The sequence below is a fragment of the Dromaius novaehollandiae genome, chromosome 1 (assembly GCF_036370855.1).
Source record: "Dromaius novaehollandiae isolate bDroNov1 chromosome 1, bDroNov1.hap1, whole genome shotgun sequence".
NCBI lineage: Eukaryota > Metazoa > Chordata > Aves > Casuariiformes > Dromaiidae > Dromaius > Dromaius novaehollandiae.
In genome coordinates, this window is record NC_088098.1 from 155,982,897 (window position 1) to 156,004,626 (window position 21,730).

General features: G+C 38.5%; 1 protein-coding gene across 2 annotated transcripts in view; it reads left to right on the forward strand.

Moving 5' to 3' along the window:
- The window catches only part of COL4A1 (collagen type IV alpha 1 chain), a 130,238-nt gene extending 111,422 nt beyond the window's left edge, over positions 1–18,816 (forward strand). For both annotated transcript variants that reach the window (XM_064504029.1, XM_064504035.1), the window contains 11 exons: positions 763–948; positions 1,625–1,758; positions 3,816–3,888; positions 4,529–4,600; positions 4,777–4,905; positions 6,316–6,414; positions 7,662–7,874; positions 9,351–9,528; positions 12,409–12,523; positions 13,510–13,682; positions 15,433–18,816. In XM_064504029.1, coding sequence (XP_064360099.1) covers positions 763–948; positions 1,625–1,758; positions 3,816–3,888; positions 4,529–4,600; positions 4,777–4,905; positions 6,316–6,414; positions 7,662–7,874; positions 9,351–9,528; positions 12,409–12,523; positions 13,510–13,682; positions 15,433–15,514 — 1,454 coding nt within the window. In that variant the 3' untranslated portion in view covers positions 15,515–18,816. The remainder of the gene's footprint in view (positions 1–762; positions 949–1,624; positions 1,759–3,815; positions 3,889–4,528; positions 4,601–4,776; positions 4,906–6,315; positions 6,415–7,661; positions 7,875–9,350; positions 9,529–12,408; positions 12,524–13,509; positions 13,683–15,432) is intronic.
- The last annotated feature ends 2,914 nt before the right edge of the window (positions 18,817–21,730 follow it).

Below are 21,730 nucleotides of genomic sequence, written 5' to 3' on the forward strand. Positions count from 1 at the left end.
AAACGCTAGATTATGAGAGCATTTTTCCCACTATACCCATCTCATTTTGTCAGCACAGCTCTTTTTAAAATACTTGATTTTAGATTAAACAGATATTTAACTGACATCAAAAGTGTTGTAGTTCCAAAAAGAGAGTCCAGATTTTAAAGACCTGTTTTTTGTTTAAGCAAAAAGCAAGGAAAGTGTGTTTTTTACATTCTATTTGTTTTATTATTCTTACTTATACTAGCTAATCTGTATTCTTTTTGCTCAGTCATGATCTAAAGTTCAACTAAATTGTAAAAGTTTGCTATTTGTACAAGCTTGAAAATAAGTAGTAAGTGTTTAAATCTAGGTCTTAGTAAATATATTCCCTTTTTCTCCAGGAACAAGCCCTGTTGTGTATACTCAGGTAAAACATCCGTTATTCGGATGTAACAATGATAGTTGCAGTGGAGCAAGGATTTGGGGGCTTTGTTCCTTGGGAAAGGGCTGATAGAAAGATGTTGAATGTTCATCCATTTTCGCAGTGAATGAAAATACCCAGGTGATCAGTTTAGCTAACAAAAGATTTATCAGTTGGGCTATTCTTTTCCTCTTGCTTTATGTCACAGAGTGGAGAATAATAGTTTTCCAAAAGAATTGCATTTGTTTCTGAATATATAGGCAAGATCAATATTTTCTCAAGGAATAAACCTTACTGTGAGTGAATAATAAGGCAGAAGGTTTTGGTGATGGTGGTCCTTTCTCTAATCATGTTTTGGGGGCTGTTTCACATCTTAGGTGCGAAAGGTGACGTGGGTTTTCCAGGATCCCCGGGGAGTCCGGGGATCCCAGGTCTGAAAGGAGAACCAGGATATGCAGGTCCACCAGGCCCTAAAGGCAGCCAAGGTCTTCCTGGACTACCAGGAAGTGCAATGGAGGGACCTAAAGGAGACAGAGGACCCCAAGGCCAACCTGGCCTTCCAGGTACTTCTTTATCTTTAGAATTAAGGTACTGCTGTTAATCAAAGCTCATCTAAATTGGTTAATAATATAATCAACATTACATGTCCTTGCTTATCCTCTCAGAGATCAGAGAAAACTCTTCCTTCATGGATAGTTTGGCATTATGTCCTAGACTATACTGATTTTATGTCTTCTGGCAGTTAATTTTGCCCAGAGTCTCCCTGACATTGAGAAGTTTTCCTCCTGCTTCAGTGTGTTTCTCTCTGGGCTTTATTTACTGTTTTTGGACAGCCATGGCTTGATGTTGCTATTTTCTGGAGTATTGATGCGTTTAAAAATGGCCCAGTGTGGCTTTAACTTGGCAGTGGCACTGTGGTAAGGGTGAAGAAAGTAAAGCAAAGATGCAATATGTTTGTAGCATGTTCATGCATGAGAACATACTATGCTTTTGCTCTGTGCATGCAGAAATCCCTGCATCATTTTCCATCAACCCAGTAGCAATAAATGGTAAAAGTCCAGTCAGAAAGGGATTCCTATGCACCTCCTTGAAACAGATTCTCCTATATATTTTCTCGAAACATTGTTATGGTAATTACTTTGGTTCTGCCCGTCTTTAGTTTGAGCCAGCTGGTCCTCCACCAGGTACTGCTCTTCTATAGAATGCCACTAAATCCTCTCTCATCCTTCTGGCTTATAGGTTTACCAGGTCCAACAGGGCCACCAGGACCCCCAGGACTTAAAGGGGTCAAAGGAGAACAGGGCAGCGATGGCTGGCCTGGGACCCCTGGAGGTCCGGGAGTCAAAGGCGATCCAGGATTCCAGGGCTTGCCTGTAAGTTATTTGCCTGCGCTCTCCAGAGTCACTCAAGCACTGGTTCTTCTAGTCTATCTAATAGATATGTTAGTCATAGATATTTGTCTTTCAAAATAATGATACTTAATGCTCAATGTGCCTTTGGACTCCCAGCTGACGATGTAAAATCAGTTGCAAAACTTTTCAGTTCTCTCTTTTTAAAGGCTACTTGCCAATAAGCCCCAGTGAGCTAATGAACTTAGAAAATTATAGGTAGTGAGTGGTAACACACTCACAACACAGGAATATAATTTACAGTGTATTAACAGTGCACAATGGCTGCAGCACATCTATAAATCCCACAAATGCATTAGTAGTTAATTTTAAAGGTTGCATATTTCACGATTTATTGCCATCTGAAAATACCTGAACTGTCTGGGTATGATATGAAACCTTTCAAATAAAGTGCACTTTCAGTACTGTCGGTGATGAAATATAGCTGTTGTTTTAGAAATACAAACAGGTAATGTTATTAATACATTGTCATAAATTATTCATTTTCCCTGATCTAAAGTGGTCCCTTTTTTGAGTACTGGGGAGAATGAGGTAAAATAGGACAGTCATCTGGAGTAGTTGATCTTCTATACTCTGTCTCACAGAATATCTACCTTCTTTTTCACACTGAAAAATGCAGTCTACATTTTAACTTTTCATTTCCTCTTTCCTACTAAGAAAATAATAATAATAATAATAATAATAATAATAATAATAATAATATGGAAGAAAGGATAAGAAATAAGAAAGGGGGTAGGTTCCTGTACACAAGTCTTAGTCTACAGGAAGAAGGGACACTCAGGGAGAAGGTCCTGATGTGAGATGCAGGATACTGATAGATACATAGAAGGCCAGATTCTTGATAATGCAAAGACCAACAGCATCCTTTCCTGTGTCAAGAAGTCACTTCCCAAAGACATTAAGGATTTGCTTCAGGGTTTGACACTGGACCTTAGCTATGTCTTTTCATCATTAAGAGCATCATATCATAACAGCTTTGAAGGGGGTAAATTTCAGAATAACATTCCAGTATAATTTAATTTAATATAATTAATATTTTGAAGTCTTTCTGCAGAGAGCTTAATTTCTATACCACAGAAATTCCAAAGCTTTTAAAATTTTGGTATTCCAGTCTAAAAGTGTTTGTTTGTTTGTTTTTTAAGGATAGGAAATGCCAAAGGATTTTGTAATTTATTTAGTAAAGGGATTTTCTTTCTTTCTTCCTCTTGTGTTCCACATTGTGTTGTACAGGGGACTCTTACTGCCTTATTGTTTCAGACTTGGGTTAGCAGTTAGTCAGCGGGAAAACTAAGCTATACTTAAAAGCTTTTAGCAGATGAGCTGCAACAGACAAAAGAAGGATGTTGGCAGTCAGTTAAGTGACTGTTTACAGCATCTTTTGAAATATGGGCTTGGTTTTCATCTAAGTGAGGCATTATGAACTTGTTATAATTCATTTCAGCTGAATAGTTCTTTTATAATAGTGAAGGCAGAAGAAAGATCATGCATTGTATATGAAGTATTTAAGTCCTAGAGTATTTTAGCCCTGTAGAAAAGTCAGAATCTTCAGTGGTCTGTGAATCACTGAGTACATTTAATTTCACTCCACATGTGAATGTAGAAGTTTTAAACCCTGCTGTGGTCTAGATTTACCACATTTTATTTTCTACCTAGCCTCTGTCTACAGGGGGTACACTGAAATGAGTATTTTATTTGCTGATGTTTGTGCTTCCTCATGGTTTTCATCACACTGTGTTTTATTGTTGAAGACCGTTTTATTAACTGTATTGTTAGCGAGACACCTTTTTTTGGTCTAGTATTTTTGTAGGACAGAAAGTAGTTTCATACAAGCAAAGTATGAAACTTGCTTCTGGAATCATACCTTCTCACCTCGTCATGGTAGAGAAGGACCATTCCTTAAACTCAATGTCTTGTCTCATGTTGAAAATATTCTTCAGAGGTTTCCAAAACTACACAGCCTATTTGAGAGTGATATCATAACAGTATAGGATAAATTGTACTTCACTTTTTCTTTTATACAGGGTACTCCAGGTTTACCGGGAGATATTGGTCAAAAGGGTGATTTGGGACCTCCAGGAGTTCCAGGTGTTCCAGGTGAGAAAAAAACTTGTTATATTTATGCAAAATAGGCAAAGGCAGCTCTTTTGTCTCCTTTCTCTCTTAAAAAAAATGCTGAAAGAATATTAACTCCATGTTCCAAAGTAAATGAAAGAGGACATTGAAAGCTGCATCAAATAGTATAAAAGGGTTTTTCCCAAAATTTTTTGCCTCTTCCCTGTTCTCTTGCCTTGCCAAGTGTAAGTGCGCATTTGGTTTAGAAGATGGGTGTAAAATCAATCATCTGGACATTTCTGGTCAAGAATCCTCAGAATTTTCTTGAGAGGGGGAGATGAGTGTTACAGCTATATTTGAGGACTCACAGCTTCCATTCATCTCCACTGCTGACCAAATAACTGTTATCATCAACATCACATACATGAAAACACTACGGTGTAAAACAATGCAATTGTTAATAGAAAAAAATTATTCTGATTTAGGTATCGAAGAGAAATTTTTCTTCTGTCATCATTTTTTGGAAATTTATGCATTTGTTCACATCTTGCTCCTGCAAACAGTGGAAAACTACTTCTGTGAATAAAGTCATGGCTCTTAAATGATCATGGGAACATACATGATTGTTCTGTACACATCATTCCAAACTGAATTTTCACGCAAAGATTTCCTTTGACTTCAGGTCCAAAAGGATCTCCTGGCTTCCCGGGTCTTAAGGGAGAGCGAGGTGACCAAGGTCTTCCTGGATCTAAAGGTACAATATAAATGTGCTTTTTTCCCAAATTTTGTTGTTGTTTAAATTGTTATTTGCTTTGTCATTACTGGAACCTTTAAATGGTAATAGAACATAACCTTCTTCTCTAATTCTTTTATTTTATATTAGTATATTTATACTAACTATATTCTTGTTTCCTTTGTTAATTTTGGCAGGTTTACAAGGCCCACCAGGCCCACCAGGTGCTTTTCAGCTTGTTAAAGGAGATCCTGGCTTACCTGGCCCTGTAGGACCAGTCGGTCTCAAAGGATTCCCGGGACTTCCAGGTCCCAAAGGACAGCAAGGTGAGAGCGTTTGTAACCTTCCAGTAGATAAACATTTTACATAATGTAAAAATAGACCTATGGTAGGCTAGACCCTGGAATATTTTCCATATAACGATATCCACTTTTTTACAAGCCACTCTATGTCTGCCAATGAAGAAAAAAGTGCTTCTTTTTCAAGCTCCTCTGCAGGAGTGCCAGAACCAGGTGCTTTTCCTACTGATTTCATACAGGGTAACCTGCAGCACACTGCATCCTTTCCCTAGAAATGTGTTTGGTAGGGTGTCTTCTCTCTTTAGGGTGGAGCATTGAATCCAGCCTTCATTACTGTGTGTCCTTGAGAGAAGGCTCAGATAAGGAAAAACACCTTGATCTAGGAGTAGAAAGTATTCCCTGAGGGAGCTTGTTCCATAGTCCTAGAATTCCTCTCTTTGACCAACCATTGCATTTTTTATAAATAAAAGGTGATCTGCGAAAGTTAAACACAGTAGAGAATAAGGGAATGGAGCAAAGGGTTAAAACAATTGAAATGCTGATAGAAGGACACGTTCTTCAGAATGATGGGGTGTGGAGAATGGAAGCTCAGAGGCATTCTTAAGTTACTAACATTTTAAGAGAAAACTTTGTTTTATGGCAAGATGATGGGCAAGCATGGTGAAATATAATGAACATTTTCTTTCTATTTAACATAATGGATATGGAAGTTTGTTCTTGAAGGTGGAGTTCTCACTCTGCAACTGTAGTGCGTTAGTAAATGGCTGTGAAATAATCCCAGTGGCAGGGCAGAGCATGGATTTGCTCATACAGGATCTGTCTCTGTTCTAGTAGTCAGTTCAACACATGAATGCAGTATTGCTTTTTGAGTGAGCTGGAAAAGAACAGCTGTGATTGTCTAAAGCTACTTAAGTGCTACAGAAATGCTGGTATGACACTGATGGTGTTAACTTCTTTTTCCCAAACTCAGAATTACTGAGTTTATATGTAAGAGTCAAAGCATCCACAGAAATCCATAAAGGGAGACATATGTGTGTCAAAAACCTGCTTGGGAAGAAGCTAAGAAGAAGCTACTGATTTTCCCACCGTTCATCACCTTATTTTTTGTGGTCTATTATCTGTAGTTCCTGCAGTTTTGAATGAATCGTATGATAAGCAGAGGGAAAATATTGCTGCCCTTCATTCTCATACTGCAGGCAAATACTAATTGTTTTAGAAGCACATTTTCTGCCTATTTCTCTGTTCTTCTCTACCATAACCATTTTGCCTGCAGTAGCCAACATATTTGCTCTAGGTACTGCAATACACTCACTGAATCTGAATGATGTCAGTGAATCTGAGTGTGCTGAGTTGTCCCAGTGCTATCATAAATCAAAAAGTCATAACATGAAGTAGCATGAAGTGATCCAGTAATAACTATTCCTTGTTTATCAACAGGGGTTACAGGACCTTCAGGCATACCTGGGCCACCTGGTAGCCCAGGGTTTGATGGTAAACCTGGGCAAAAAGGAGAAGTTGGTCCTTATGGTCCCCCAGGTAAGCCCATGAGTTCTTCGAAGACTTGATTCCTCCATAGAAAAATGTCACAGGCCGTTAGGTATGATTGTACCTAATCTCACTTTTTTAGTTATCCAGGCGGAGTGCTGCTAAGCAGCAAAGGTAGTTCACCAGGTCTGGAATTCTCTGCGGAAGCAGCAGAAGGAGCAGCTGTAACTACCTTCCAGTAAATAGTTAGACTTGTCTTTTACTGGAGTGAAAATAGAGGCTTACAAAGCATGATGGAGAAGGAAAGACAACTATCTATGCATGTCCTTTCATATAAAACATGCTTTAATTTCTAGGACGCTTCTGTTGTTTGAATTTCATTAGAAATAATACCTGCTTTCAATACAAGAAATGAGCAATTCTGTAGATTATTTTCCCTCAGGAATACAAGCTGTAACTTGTAAAATAAGGGAAAAAAAATCATTAGCTCTATAAGACGTATATCTTCTACAATGGAAAGGTTACATGTGACAGCTCTGGAAAAACACCAAAGGACATTTGAGACTTCACTAAAGCTACAAATCAAAGTAGCTGTAGGTACTACTAGGAAAGCCTGAAGATCTTGTGATGCTAGTAGGAGCCCTCCTCTCTGCTTCTACAGCTACATTCCTCTCCTGCAACTGAAAAGGAAGGAAAATCTTGGTTTCATCAGATATAAAGGCCACAAGTTCCCCACAGCATTCATTGCAAAGGAGAGAAGACTATTACCTTGCACACAGGATTTCTGTCTACAATCCCACTCTTTTTTACAAAATTTACACTGCCATGTATTATTTAAACACACATGCACACACATATATATACTGGTATAGTGCATATTTATGTATATAGTTTGGAAGAGTATATATTTATATATAGTCGTATACAAAGGATTAGTAATATGGTCACAATACCTCTGCAGATATCATACTCTAGAGTTTCCTGACAGTTGAATATTTAAATTTCACAACAATGAAAGATAAAATTTTAAAAATTTTGATCTTTATTTTATTTTTTTCTGAATAGTTCAATTTCTTTCTAACGACTATCTGGGAAGCACTAATTCTTGAGTTTCCGTTACTTGCTCTAATTTCAGCCCCATTAGAAATTGTCAATTTTTTTTCTGTGGACACCCTCAAAGGCATTTTAGTAACTACACAAATGGAAAATGAATACTCAATGCTATCTGAGTGCCAGCAAGGTGACTTTCTCTGTGACACAATTTCTGTAGAGATAAAATGAGACTTTCTTTATTTTAGGGCCCAGAGGATTCCCTGGTCCACCTGGTCCTGAAGGTTTGCCTGGGGCTATGGGCCCACCAGGTGCAGCATCTGTTGCTCATGGCTTCCTTGTTACCAGACACAGTCAGACCACTGAAGAACCACAGTGTCCATTTGGAACTAGGCTGATCTACCATGGTTACTCCTTGCTTTATGTCCAAGGCAATGAAAGAGCACATGGCCAGGATTTGGGTAAGAATTGACAGTAGAGACCAAATCAGAATTCCATTAGAAACCAAAGGTTTCTTTCATTTGTAGATTTGTATTGAACAAAACTGTATAATCATTCTTGACTAGCTGGTGCTTTATGCCTTCTAGGCTGGTACAGATAATGGACTGATGCATAGAGGAAGCACTACCAGTTTAACTAAGGAAGGCTTTACCAAAGGTCTTCCATCATACCCTTATAGCCAAATTGATGAGCTATGGGCTAGCTAAGTGGATGAAAAGTGGGTGGAAAATTGGTGAGACTGTCAGGCTCAGAGGGTATCGTCGGCTCTACAAAGTTTGATGATGGCTGGTGAATAGTGAAATGTCTCTCAGGAATTCATACTGGGCCGATACTTTTTAATGAAATTATTAACAACCTGGGTGATGGGATAGAGTGCACTCTCAGCAAGTTTGTGGTGATACCAGAATGGGAGGAGTGTTTGACATCCCAGAGGGCACAGCTGCTATTCAGAGGGACCTGGCCAGGTTGGAGAGAATGACTGAGAAGAACCACAAGAAGTTCTGTGACAGCATATGCAAAGTGCTACACCTGGAATGAAGTAACGCCATGCAACAGTACAAACTGAGGTTTAACAATCTAGAAAGCAGGAAAGGACCTGGGAGTCCTGCTGGGCAACAAGTTGAACATCAGTTAGCAGTGTGCTCTTGCAACAACCCCCCCCCCCACACACACACACACACAACCACACAACATACTAGGCTCCACTGGCAAAAGTGCAGCCAGTAGGTTGAGAGAAGTGATTCTTTCCTTTTTGTTGTGAGACCGCATCTGGTATATTGTGCCCAGACTTGGACCCCCCAATATGAGGAAGCCATTAATATACTGGAGTGAATACAGCAGCTGGCCACTAAGAGTTTTAGTACAGACTGGAGCACATGACATATGGGTCAGGGAACCATGTTTGCTCAGCCTTAAGAGAAGATTAAAGAGAGACCTTTATTGCTGTCTACAGCTAATGTGAGGGTTTAGCGAAGATGAAGCCAGACTCTTCTCAGAGGAGCACAATGATAGAAGAACAAGTTGGACTATGAGATATTCCAGTCAGATATAAAGAAAAGGGGTTTTTTGCCATGGGGGTGGTCGAACACTGGAGTAGGAGCCCAGAGAGGTTGTTGAATCTCAGTCTTTGCAGATATTCCAAACTAGACTGGACACGGACCCAAGCAACGTGATCTAACTGGCAGGTGTTTGGGATAGATGACCTCTGGAGGTCTCCTCCAGCCTAAATTATTTTATAATTCTGCAGGCAAGACTGGGTTGCTCCTTGCCTTGTCCTGTTCCTTCCTGGTGGAGCTGAGAGAAGCCACTTCCCCTATGAGAACTCAGCCCTCCAGGGCAAGCGTCTTCTGCTTTTAAGCAGCTACTGGAAATTTTTGTACGGCAGTTGGCCGTGGCTTAACAAAAATGGGTTAATAAACTTTCACTTAACTTTTCAGGCACGGCAGGGAGCTGTCTTCGTAAATTTAGTACTATGCCATTCTTATTCTGCAATATCAACAATGTATGTAACTTTGCATCAAGGAATGACTACTCCTACTGGCTCTCCACTCCTGAACCCATGCCAATGAGTATGGCTCCTATCACTGGTGATAATATCAGACCATTTATCAGCAGGTATGGTCTCAGATCTGTTGTGTTTGTAAAATTACAAAGGCTATTAAAAGCATATATGGTACTTTCTTTTTTTGAAAAAGGCTTTTAATCTATATATTTATTTTTTTCCTTCCTTTAAATTGAAATTTTGAGTTACTTTGGTGAAATGGATCAAAGTGTACACATTTTCAGTTTAGACTTAGATCAAAAATGAATCCATCTGGGGGGAAACCCAGACAAAAAGAACAGTCTATTTTGAATCTAATTGAAATGAAAAGATTTATTTTGAAATGATACTTTGCAAAAGCTGTGATGTACTTTGAAGGAGAAAAGTTTTGAATTTATTCACAATTCCTGCAAAAAAAAATTCTCCTTTTTTTTTTTTTTTTTTTTTGGACTAGCCATAGCTAGAAGCTTTTTAAGGCTCAGCTTCCTTTTGTTTGAAATTGGTAGCATTATTTATCATACAGTACACTGCCAGGCTTCTTGCATTGTTTTGGACATGGTGCTTGAATACAACCATTATTGTCTGACTTAAAAGAAATAATTGCAAAATCAATCATCTGTTTTTTAATAAATCCTTATCTAGCACAAGTTGTGGCACTTACATAGAACATAACTGTTCTGCATCAATCTGCAGTACTGAAGATTTGGTCCATTTTAAATATTAAGACCACCAGCAAAAAACTATCCTGACGTAATATGCCCAGTGCCAAAGGCAGAGGTGTGGGCAAGAGCGTAGTAAACTATACCACTGTCATTAGCTAAGAATCTGACAAAGGAGCCCCAGCCTCTGAATGAGAAGATAATCATTAGATCTAGGCATTACTAAGATTCCTACTGTTGCTCCTAAGCTGTATCAGCTTTTGCTGCTCCCTCTTCACGCTATATAAAATGAATGGGAGTGGAGAGTGCTGTCATTGCTTTCTGGGAACTGTATATATCATCCAAGAAAAGAGGCAGTTCGAATCATCCATGCATTGTTGTCTTTCAGCACCTTGGCATACTCACAAAGCCATTTGATGCTATGGCAAAACATTTTGTATCTAACTTGCATAGTGGAATCCAGCTTGCATAGTGGAATCCATCTTGTTCCTACAGTTGTTACTTTTGTACTATATTTTTGGTTTTGTGGCACAGAAATTGGTATGCCTTGAAAATCTGGTGAGCAGACTGAGACCACGCTTCTCAAGAGTGACTATAGATTTTTGTCGGTCTTGCTTTTTGGTTGTTTTTGGACATGGATGGATGGTGCTTGACTTTCAGAAATATTGAAATGGCCAGCATCTGAAATTCATGTTCCTTTTATGTTGTCCCTGATGAGGCTTCAAAAATAACCTTTGACAGTCATTTTTGAAAATCTTGCTCAATGAGGCGCCCACCAACATTTTGCTTTAAGTTACACACAGTCTAATGCATACAGAATAGCTTTTGTACTGTATAAATATGCATCTATACACATATATATGTGTATGTGTGTATGTCTATACATATAAACATACATATTTATGTATATATATATTTTTTTACCGTTTAGCTAAGGCAGAGAGTGAGATATTTGTAACATACATTTTTAACATGAGCACGTTCAGCAAGGAATCTGAGAAGGCTGTTCTTTCAATTTATTTTACTAGCTGAGGCCTTTAAATCAACAGTTTTCTCTGTCCAAAAGTTGAAAAGATGTAGAAGTGTCACTTGCTGCCTTGGGTCATGAGACTTCTTTTCATCTGAGGTCTTCCACTGAAATACCAGAAATCTCTTGAAGCAAAGCAGAGATCCAAGAACAGAGGCAGCTTTAACATTCCTCTTTTAACTTACTTGTTCATTGATGTGTTTCTTAAAATAATTGTCTTGCTTCTGCACTAAAGTTGAAGGTGGTAGGTATGAAAACAGTCTTCACAAGTCAGAAATAGAAAGCTTTCATTCTGAATTCCTTTGCTCTTGTGGGTTTACCAGTATCCAACTTAATCCATTTTGCATTTGAATTTTTTCACATCTCTGATAATAGGATTCAGACCGTTTACTTCTAGGTATCTGTTTTGAATCGCTTTCATCATTGCTAACTACAGTAGCCAATTTAGGAATTGTATGAAAAAGAAATGGATTGCATCTATCAAATTCCTTATTAACCAGCTCCCATATTATAATTGCCAGCCCAACTGACACTTTTTATGATTTTATGAAGGCGTGGTTAGCCTTTGGCTAATTTAGTGGCCCAGCAGTTCTGAAACACAATGTATTGATTTAAAGTAAAAGGATGGGTGCTGCATAGCTTTTCAGGTTCATTGGACAAGTTACTTTGCTAGAAATCTCTTACTGGAGAAAAAGACCACAAATGTAAACAAAGCCACTATCAAGAAAAATGCATAGGGAAGAGCCTGCATTAGATTATATTAGCAGTGATTGCCATTGTAAGACATTTTCCAGAGAGGTGGCTTTTTTTCTGGAAGTCACTCAAGGCTCTGTTTAGGATGATGAATTGCTGCTATTTGTCTCTGATCACAGTAGACCACTTTCTAAGTGTTACCTGCTGGGCTAAATAGTTTGGCTGTTTGCCGTTCATGTTCATGACACTTGCCACTTTTAGAAACTACAATACAAATGGGACTAGAAAAAGAGAAAGATATATATGCATTTAAATATTCAACTAACACGTCTCTTGCTTCTTTGCTCTAGGAAGGCTAATAGGAATAATGAATTAACAGTTAAGCTGTCCCTAACTGAATGAAAAAAGAAAAAGAATCAGATGGTTATTTTTCTAAAAGAAACATCCTGATTTTGCTTTGTTTTTGAAGGTGACAGCATTTTTGAATTCAAATTCCTTAATGAAAGGAACTTCTGAAAAGGAAAAAGTATTATCCCTCAAATGCATGTAGCTCATTCATGTCTTGGTCTTTCTAGATGTGCTGTGTGTGAGGCTCCTGCTATGATAATAGCCGTTCACAGTCAAACAATTCAAATACCGCAATGTCCTGAAGGCTGGAGTTCACTTTGGATTGGTTACTCCTTTGTCATGGTGAGTGCACTAGGATATACTCTGAGCTGAGAAAAGCATTTGTTTCTGGTGTTTCATCTACGCTTCTACTCTGGGAAAGATGATATCTGACAACACCATTTCAGGTCTCAGGAGGATTTTAGGCTTCTACCCTGTCTGGTGATTTTATAAAGATTCTGGCTAATTACTACATGGGGATAATATAATAGCATCCACTTTTTGGGAAATTCATGGAGCCTATTCTCTTGTTTGCAGCTCCAGCACAGGTTCCAAGTGCAGAATAAATGAGGAAATAAGCGTAATTTTCCATTGTCCCTTAACATCTTAGCTGCAGAAGCTTCCTAGAGCAGTAGAGAATCAGTGCTTGTCCTCTTCTTATTTTTGAGCCTTCAGTTTTCAAATGACTTTTTTGATCTTTTATCTATTTTTTTGGCTATATCTGTACTAGTAAAATAAAAAGAGCCAGGGAGTAGTCTGAAGAGCCGCTCTGTGGTCATACATACTGTTTAGTTGTTAGCTTACTTGCTGTCACGCTCACAGCCTATGTCTACAGCCAGTCTCCCAGGCCACATGTGGGCATGGTCTGGGGAACAGCATGGACCTGGAGCTGTTAGTGCTAGGCAGTATGAGAGAGGCCACACTCTTCTGGGTCAGAAAGAGGGTTTAGTTATTGGGATATAAACTACTGCCCCCACAGCCAGAGAGTGGGCCCTGGCCCACTGCTGTTGTAGACATAGCCTGAGTGTCAGTCCTAGAGCATTTCCGTGCTTACAGCTGCCCTCAAGGAGGTGTTGCTGATGTGTTGCGCTGATGTTAAGCAGATCAGCCCAGTGCCACCCTTCAGCTCTGGCCCCTTGCTCCTCTCTGAGCAGAGGGACCGAACAGCATACAGACACGAGAAAGGGTGAGGAGAGGCATGTGAAGAAGTACTTGTGCAAGAGAGTTACTGGGCGCTGTAACGAAAGAGTTCGTGTCCTTCTCTGACCGATGCTTTTGCATTTTTCTAGCACACCAGCGCTGGTGCCGAGGGCTCCGGCCAGGCCCTGGCCTCTCCTGGTTCCTGCCTAGAGGAGTTTCGCAGCGCTCCCTTCATTGAATGCCACGGCCGGGGCACCTGCAATTATTATGCAAATGCTTACAGCTTCTGGCTTGCCACTATAGAGAGGAATGAGATGTTCAAGTAAGTTCATGATTTATTTATCGGTATTTGAAACTCAGTCACACCTTGTCATTGAATAACAGAAGTACTGTTTGAGTGTAAAACACGATTGAAGTACTGGCTGTGCCGCAGATTGGTTAATACATACAGTTAATGACTTTTGGGTTTTTTTTAAAAAAAGATAATAGCTTTTGGGGGAATTAATGAATGTATCTTCCATTGGTGTCTACAATGTGTCATTTGCACTTAGGATTTTGCTTTTTAGAATGCTCTAACAATTTTTGCATTTCCCGTACGTTTGATTGTATTTATTGAGTCATAATTGGGATAGGCTGATATGCTGACTGAAACTAAGTTAGAATATAACATTTCCCCTAGTGGATATTAGTACATAATAGAAACACTTGACATTAGTGCAGGTGTTGAACATGGAGAGGAAGGAAACTGAGTGAGCTGAACAATTATTTGCTGCTCACCAGTCTGGCAGATATCTCTCTAAATAAACTTCAGCCCAAGACAGAGGCCTTAGGCATTTCTTCAGTCCCTCTGGGGCTCTAATTTCAGCAATTAAGTAGTAGTAGGCTCTGTTCTGGTCCCCTGCATATAACTATTTCTCAACACAGTACTGCTCGATCCATCTGAATTTTATTAAAGTTAATATATTAATAGACAGACCAGTTCTCAGGTCTGCACAGCTTGCCTGGTTTGCAGGCATTTCTCTTGAGTGCAGACGGGCCTCCTCTTCCGCTGCTTCATCTGCTCCTGCCTTCCAGATCTGTGAACACTCCTTAGCCTGTCTCAGTCAAAATGAGGCAGCTTGTGTGGCCAGGTTTGAATTCTTGTCTATGAGACAGCTGTAAACCGAGTAGGTGCCAAAGTTGAGTGCTGGGACTGATTATCCCTGGGGCTGTGATAATCACTTTAACCAGACGAGCTACTGCTAAAAGAACTCTTGTGCCAACCTTGGCGTAAGCACTGGCTCCCCAGGAAGGAGTGGGGCTGGTCAGAGGAAAATACGGAAGAGTCAGCACTACAATTGTTTGTATTTGAAGAATCCTGCATGGAGACAACTGTCAACTTTATATCCTTTTCTGGCTACAAACTGTGTCCCAAGCCACTAAAATAATCCCAGTTTATACTTGATCAGGGGACCTGTCTTGCTATCATAATTCACAAGTGTGCTCCAGTTTCCTGTAAACTCATAATCCTTTTAAATGGAAAAAGTTAAATGTAATCACACTTTTGTCTGAAAATGCTATACTTTCCGTTGTTAGGAGTAACACCTGCTGACAGATTAGAGACATGAAAGATTTTGGTTTGTCTGTCTATTTGACACCACTTTGCATATATCATTTCTTTTGTTAACTATTTATTATTCTGTAAAATCTCAAGAGTTAGAAGAAACTCATGAGTAGCCAAATGTCTCAGTTTCCTTGCCTATGTTTTTATTACTGCCTAAATTTCAGCACGCTTTCAAACTGCTGATTATTGAACGGGTAGTGTCTTCTACTTAAGGAAACCCTCAGTCTAGTTACAGAAATAAATTCTGAAGTAACTGGAAATCACTGACGTTTATAACTGATCTGGTGACTGTCTGTAACCTACACTTAAAAGTGTATTTAAATTGGAGAACTTAGGGACACCTTGATTCAGCACAGCTCAGAGAGGCACTTGGCTGCATGCAGTTTGCCTTGTCAATGATAATCCTGAAAACCGACCATTCTGTATTAACGACTGTTAATGGTTCTTTCCGTGTATCTATTTTCAATAGGAAACCGACGCCCTCAACCTTGAAAGCAGGGGATCTGCGCTCAAATGTTAGCCGTTGTCAAGTCTGTATGAGAAAAACATAATGACTTTTGAATTTCAACTAATTTCACACAATATGGTGCTATTCGTTTAACAGCAATGAAGCCTAGACATATATCATATGTACCTCATTGTTGTCGAATATGAAAACAGTAAAGTACCTTTTAGGAACTTGCATAACTAACACACACTGCTTTACTGGCCCTGTCCTTGCTGAAGAAGAAAAGAGACAACAAAGATAAGCTTCAAATGTTGACATGCCAAATGGCACTTTTGATCAAAGTATATATATTTTTTATATAAATGCAATGCACTGATAGAATAAAAAGTAAGAGTTCATCCAGAAGAAAATGCAAAGGTGCTAGGAGATATGCAGTTCTGCCTTATACTGTTTGACTCCCCTTTCTCATTCTTGTATTATATGTTTAGATTCATTCTTCTTCCCCAGATAAGCTTGTTGTTACCATTATCTAGCTGTCTCAAAATCCAAAACTCTTGGGTATGTACTTATTGTTCTTGTACAAAGCAATACTAATGTAAAAAAGAGTTTTGGGATTATGGATTGTGGTTAAGCAACAAGTAACCATCTTTCCAAAACATAGAGTGCCATCCTGCAAACTTTCCTTCTGTTTGTAGTCCTTAGTGCTATTGGTTTTAATGGGACTACATTTGGAAGAGATTGCCTAATTGATTTCCCGAATAGGCAAGTAAGTGTTTCTGCTATGTTGGTACTATGCAGCTTCTATTATGCAGTAGAACAAACTTTCCTGTGGAATAAGGAATGATCCAGCAATGGTCAAGAAAAAGAAAATATATAAATATTTTAGTAATTTATATAGATATCAACCATTAGGCAAATCAAGCATTTCAAAAAAAAAGCTTACAAAAGTTTTCTTTTTTTTCAGTGTCATAAATTAGATGTTAAATGCCAAAATATGATGTGAAATGTTCATTTTGCATAGCTCATTTCAATACCGAAGTCTGTAAATTGCAGATACTGAACCCAGGTTAATAGCTCTTTGTCTTTATTATAGTAAATCCTGCTTTGAGCTTATAGTGTTTATTCTGTATTTAATATTTTTCAGGGTTTTAAACACTACTCACACACTGAATGACTTGATTTTGAAAAATTATAAGGCCTTAATTTTGTTAATACTGTGCCAAAAAAGTCTTCAAGGTGGCCTAAGAAATATTTCTAAAGACTTTCTATGCAATTATACCAATGTTTGAGCACATCTGTGTCTAAAAGTGTTTTATAGACTATAACCGTGCAAATACCAAAAGATTCTTACAAATGCCAAGGCCTTTATGTAATTTCTTAAATGTGTATTTCTCAAGAATTCAAGTTTGTAATAAAACTATTTGTGTAAAAAAACAGAAGAAGAGAAAAAGTTTTTACTAATTTGTTATTAGCATTCATTTACAGCAATGAATTAATTTTTAATAAGCCACCAATAAATGCACAAGCTTGATGCAATCCTAGATTATTCTTGTTTTGCACATCTTGCAGATGTACAAAGCATCTTTGGAAGGGGAAAACAGGATGCTGTACTGACACCTTAGTTGTTACCTTAATAGAACTGGTAGACAAAACACGGGTTGTGCATCTGTTACTGATATATGTTTGATGTTAACATGTTATAAAAATTTTCTAACTTAACTCATGGGAAGCAATCAAGTTACACATATTTTTCACTCTTCCCTTGAATTTGTCGTGCACAGATCAGGACTGAATGATGTAGGATAAAAATCAAAGGCATCTGATGTAATTTTGCTTGTGAGCAGGCCAGCTGCATCTTGGCTCTGGTTGCCTGAGGAAGAAATGGGCCCTGGTATCTTTTTCCATGGCAAAAGCACATAATTTGTTCATGTTTCATATTGTTTTCCCAAACTTTTGAAGAGGTTGCTGCTGCTCTGAACTCACTTTCACTTAGGGTCCTTGAGAACATTGGTTGGCCAGCCTTGAATAGAAATTAGCCATTTCCTTTAGTGCTGATCCTTCCTCTCATGGAAGTTTGGACAGGTGATCATTTCGTTGATAAATGACCAGTCCTCAAAAAAGTCCTGTACTAGCCTATAGCGTACAGGAGTGTGTTTATAGCTGATCAGCCTGGTGTGTGCTTTTCCAAAGTGTCGCGTGGTGTTCAGAGGAAGAGGAGAAAAACATGGAGTGATTCCTCCTGGCAGCTAGGAAGAATTAAGCAGACCTTCAGCCTTCTTTATCTCAGAGCATCCAAGCTGCTGGTCAGACTTTCTAATTACACTCTACAGCTTATCTCCTGGTCATCTAGGGTTTTAATTTGCTTGGTTTGAGTTTTCCCAAAACTGCCAGTCAGTTGGATTTATGAAGTCCCACAGGTATGTTTAAATCTATTCTGGCCATAAGAAAACAATCCCGTTTCCCAGTGAAGGGACTGCTCACTGCAGCTAGGTGTGTACTGACCTGTATTTTCTTAACAGGAAGCATTTTGAAAACAAGGTCCTTTGAAAATTTTCAAAAACAGTTTAAGCTATAGTTTGATGTCTTACTTATCTACTGGTAATTATTTATTCTGTAATGTTCAGCTCATAATGAATGACCTTTGTCATGCTGTTTGTACTAAAGTCAGTAAGTAAATTTGTTCAGTGATTATTGATGCAAATCAGATCTGCAAATGTTCTGGACTCTAGATTTCAATGCCCTGAGTGAGAAAGAGCAACTTCCCATGCACTAAAACAGAAATGTGAAACCTTCTCTTTCTTTAAAAAATCTGCAAGAATCCCATTTTCAGTTATTTATGGCCAGCATTGTTGCTACAGTATGGTTCTTTGTATGAACAGAGAAGTGCAAATACATCATTTGTTAAAATTGTCTTGAATAAGCTTAAATTTCAGGATAAAGCTTTACTAAAGGAGTACAGCTTGGTTAGTAGGCCTGGCTGTTTCTGAATGCAGTACTTGAAGAATAACTTTCATGACTGAAATAAATACATTTCTAAAACAGCAGGTGGTGCCCTTGCTCTCTTTATGGTGAGATTGGCACTAAGAACTTTAAGCTGACAAATGCTTCTCTCTTGCCCTGTTCTCTAATCCACTAAAACGTAAAGCAGGTTTGCAGTTCTTTATTTTCCCAAGTCATGTCTCTGTTCTGACATGTTCTAGTCACCAGGAATTTTCCTTTTGAAATAGGAGTGGAGTAGTGTTCAGTAAAAATTAAGATTCTATGCACAGACAAAATACAAATACAATATAATGAAATACAATATATTGAAACAAATGATCTCACTGACTTTCCTAAAGGTATTTTAGCCTGTGTATGTTCTCTGCCAGATGTGCATTCAATTTATAATTATATATTTATTCTTCTGATAGTGATAACTTCCTTGATGAAATATGATTTTTTTCCTATGAAACAGGTCTCCTGAGAGCCATATCCCCTTACTAGACTCCCTGAAAAGTGGTTGTATTAAAGTCATACCTTTTTATGAGTGAAATCATACAGTTGTGTGACTTTTTGAGAACTACTTTACTAATTCTTATATTGAGTAATCTGCATTAATTGCACGATATAAAACATAAACATCTGTAAAACAAGACCAGGCATATGGGTCCCAAGAGATGCACTAAACCTGATAAACCAGAGAGTATGGCACTCAGCACAACCCAAAACCCCAGACCCGTGAGAACTATAAATCACAAGTGTCTTGGTATCTGCCTAGATCTCCGTTCTTTGGTCTAATAATGGTGATGACCTAGTAATAGCTGCACTTTGACATTCAGAAGGAATTTGGCAATATTTTTCTTCTGGCTGAGGTGGAGTTACCTCTGTTCTTGCTGTTCAGCGAATGGCAGTGATGTGCTGCCCACTATATTCCAACCTATTCATAAAGAAATAAAGGGTCTTCTCCATGGACTTCACAGTCTGGATTAGATAGCACAGTGAGAAAATGAGATCAATGTACATCCTTATATGCACACATTGGGTTCAGGCTAAGGCTGAGACCAATGATGGTCTGGAATATAATTAATTGTTATTATGAAAAGGGGTATCCAGTGGCCACATGGAAGCATTCGGCCTCTGTCCCTTCAGACACAGGCTAGAGTGTACAAAGAAGTCATTCCACCCATCTATTAGTTATAGTATAGTTTATTTAATATGAATTTGATATTAATTATGAGTTAGTAATATTGGGCAATACTGTACAGTCTGATTTATAAGTCAAAAATAATACACAAGCTTGTATTTAGCACTAACAGCTTAGCAGGAAGTACCATGTGTTCTCTGTGGAAAATGTATTACCAGACCGAACAACCTCAGAAAATAATCTGGAAGTAGAGATTTTTACTAATTCGCTTCCTTCAAAGTGTCAGCAGACAGGCCTTCCAAAAGATAAAAGGAAGGAGTGTGTAGCTTTGGCTATTTCTTTTTAGCAAACAGTATGCTTGCTGTGTTGCTTGAGGTGTTAATACAAACGGGAGGGTGAATCAATACTACTTCTCATGAACTCAGAAATACTTTCTCGGGTAAAGACATTTCACCCAGCCAGCCTTACTGATATCACCATCTGTGTTGGGCTCCTACCATAAGAGGATGTTGCTCTGAGCTCAACATTCTTATAGTGCAATGTTGATTTCTAAAGATATATTCCTTTCAAATTCTTAATGTCTTCAAACCAAAGAGAACAGAGGATTGCTTTTATGTAAATACTCAAAAGATTTACAAATGTCTGAATCTTTTGGTTTTACATATGTCATAAAACTGCCTTCATTTTCCCCTGGCTATATGCAGTCAGCTGTATTTATTATAACTGGCGTGCAGGAGACAGAATACTTGACAGAGTGAAAGTTATAGATGGAACATGATCATTTGATGCTCTGTCAACTTCTGTCTTGCATAAGAAAACATGCTACATTTCATGCAGAATTGTAGCAGGCTTCATCTGTCATCTCAGCTCCATGAAGTATGATTTATACTGTAGTAAATAAGCATGTAAAATGGCATGGGCAGAGGGGAGAGCCCTTGTAGAACAGTTTCAAGAGCTCAAACCTTTGATCAGACCTTTTTATTATTCTTGGTGCTGGCATAATTCACTATATTCCTTCTCTAGAATATACCTCCCAGGCTTTCACCAAAGTGGTAATTTCTCACCATCGATTTCTGGAAGAGTTTCAAAGTGGAGAATTCTAGCCCATGCCCAGTGCTGTCTTCTGCCAAAGCTTTTGTTACCTTTGTGGACATAGTAGCTGGCAGTGGAAGATGTTCCCTTCTTCCTTTTTCCTCTAACTAATTATAGCAGCATTTTTTCCAGCCTAATTTTGGACAGGAATGACAAACCTGTCTGTGGGGTGAGATCAAAGTGGCAACCAAACCACAGGAACTTGAAACACAATCACATGTCCAGAACTGTTTCTGTGTACCACTTTTAAAAATGTATCTTGGAATTCCCGCTGTATCTGTGATGCTCAGACACTGCTTCCTAAGGAGGTCTAAGTAAGTATTGTTTTTTATTTATATTGAGATCTACTTCCTATTATCATAGCATGGAAAAAAGGTGCCCCCTTTGGGACTCAGGAAACTGATAGGTGAGAAGGTGAGTTGGAGACAAAAGCGAATGAAGACCCTTGGCAGCACAACAAGCAACCAAGGAATGAAAGGACTGTTTGCTCTCGTTTCCAAGTAGATTGGCCTGGCTACAGTTCTTTCACTGATTTTCTGACCACCCTTGATCAGCAATTAGGAACTGTCAACTGTCTCCATCCAAAGGCTGTTTGTGATAACAGCCAGGCCTTCTAGTGTTGTCCCTGAACTAGGAAAAGGTCCTAGCCTAAAGCGGCAAAAGATACAGCCCATCTTATTCTCAGCCCTCCCTTTGCCAATAAAAAAACACACAGAAAAGAAAAGATGTGCTGGCATTCCAATAAAAATAAACTCAGATGTTAAAAGACAAATCTTACTTTATTCAGGGAAAGATGGTGAACTCTGAAATGGGAGGAATAAAATCTGTAATGGAAATTTGAGGAAGAATTTTTTTAGATGTTATCTTCACATGCAGTTACTCGGAATAAGAAAGGCAATATCTGAAGTGCTATAATCACCTACAGTTATGAGGGAAAAAAAAGGATTTCTTAACAGGATAGCTATTGAAGTTATGCAGGTCAAATTGAAAAAAAAAAAAAAATCAAATTTGCTGAGTAGACCCTAAACACAACCTTATACATTCCAAATAAAAAGCATATGCTGATTTCAAATATTACTGTGATTGATTGCTAGTGGTGCAAAC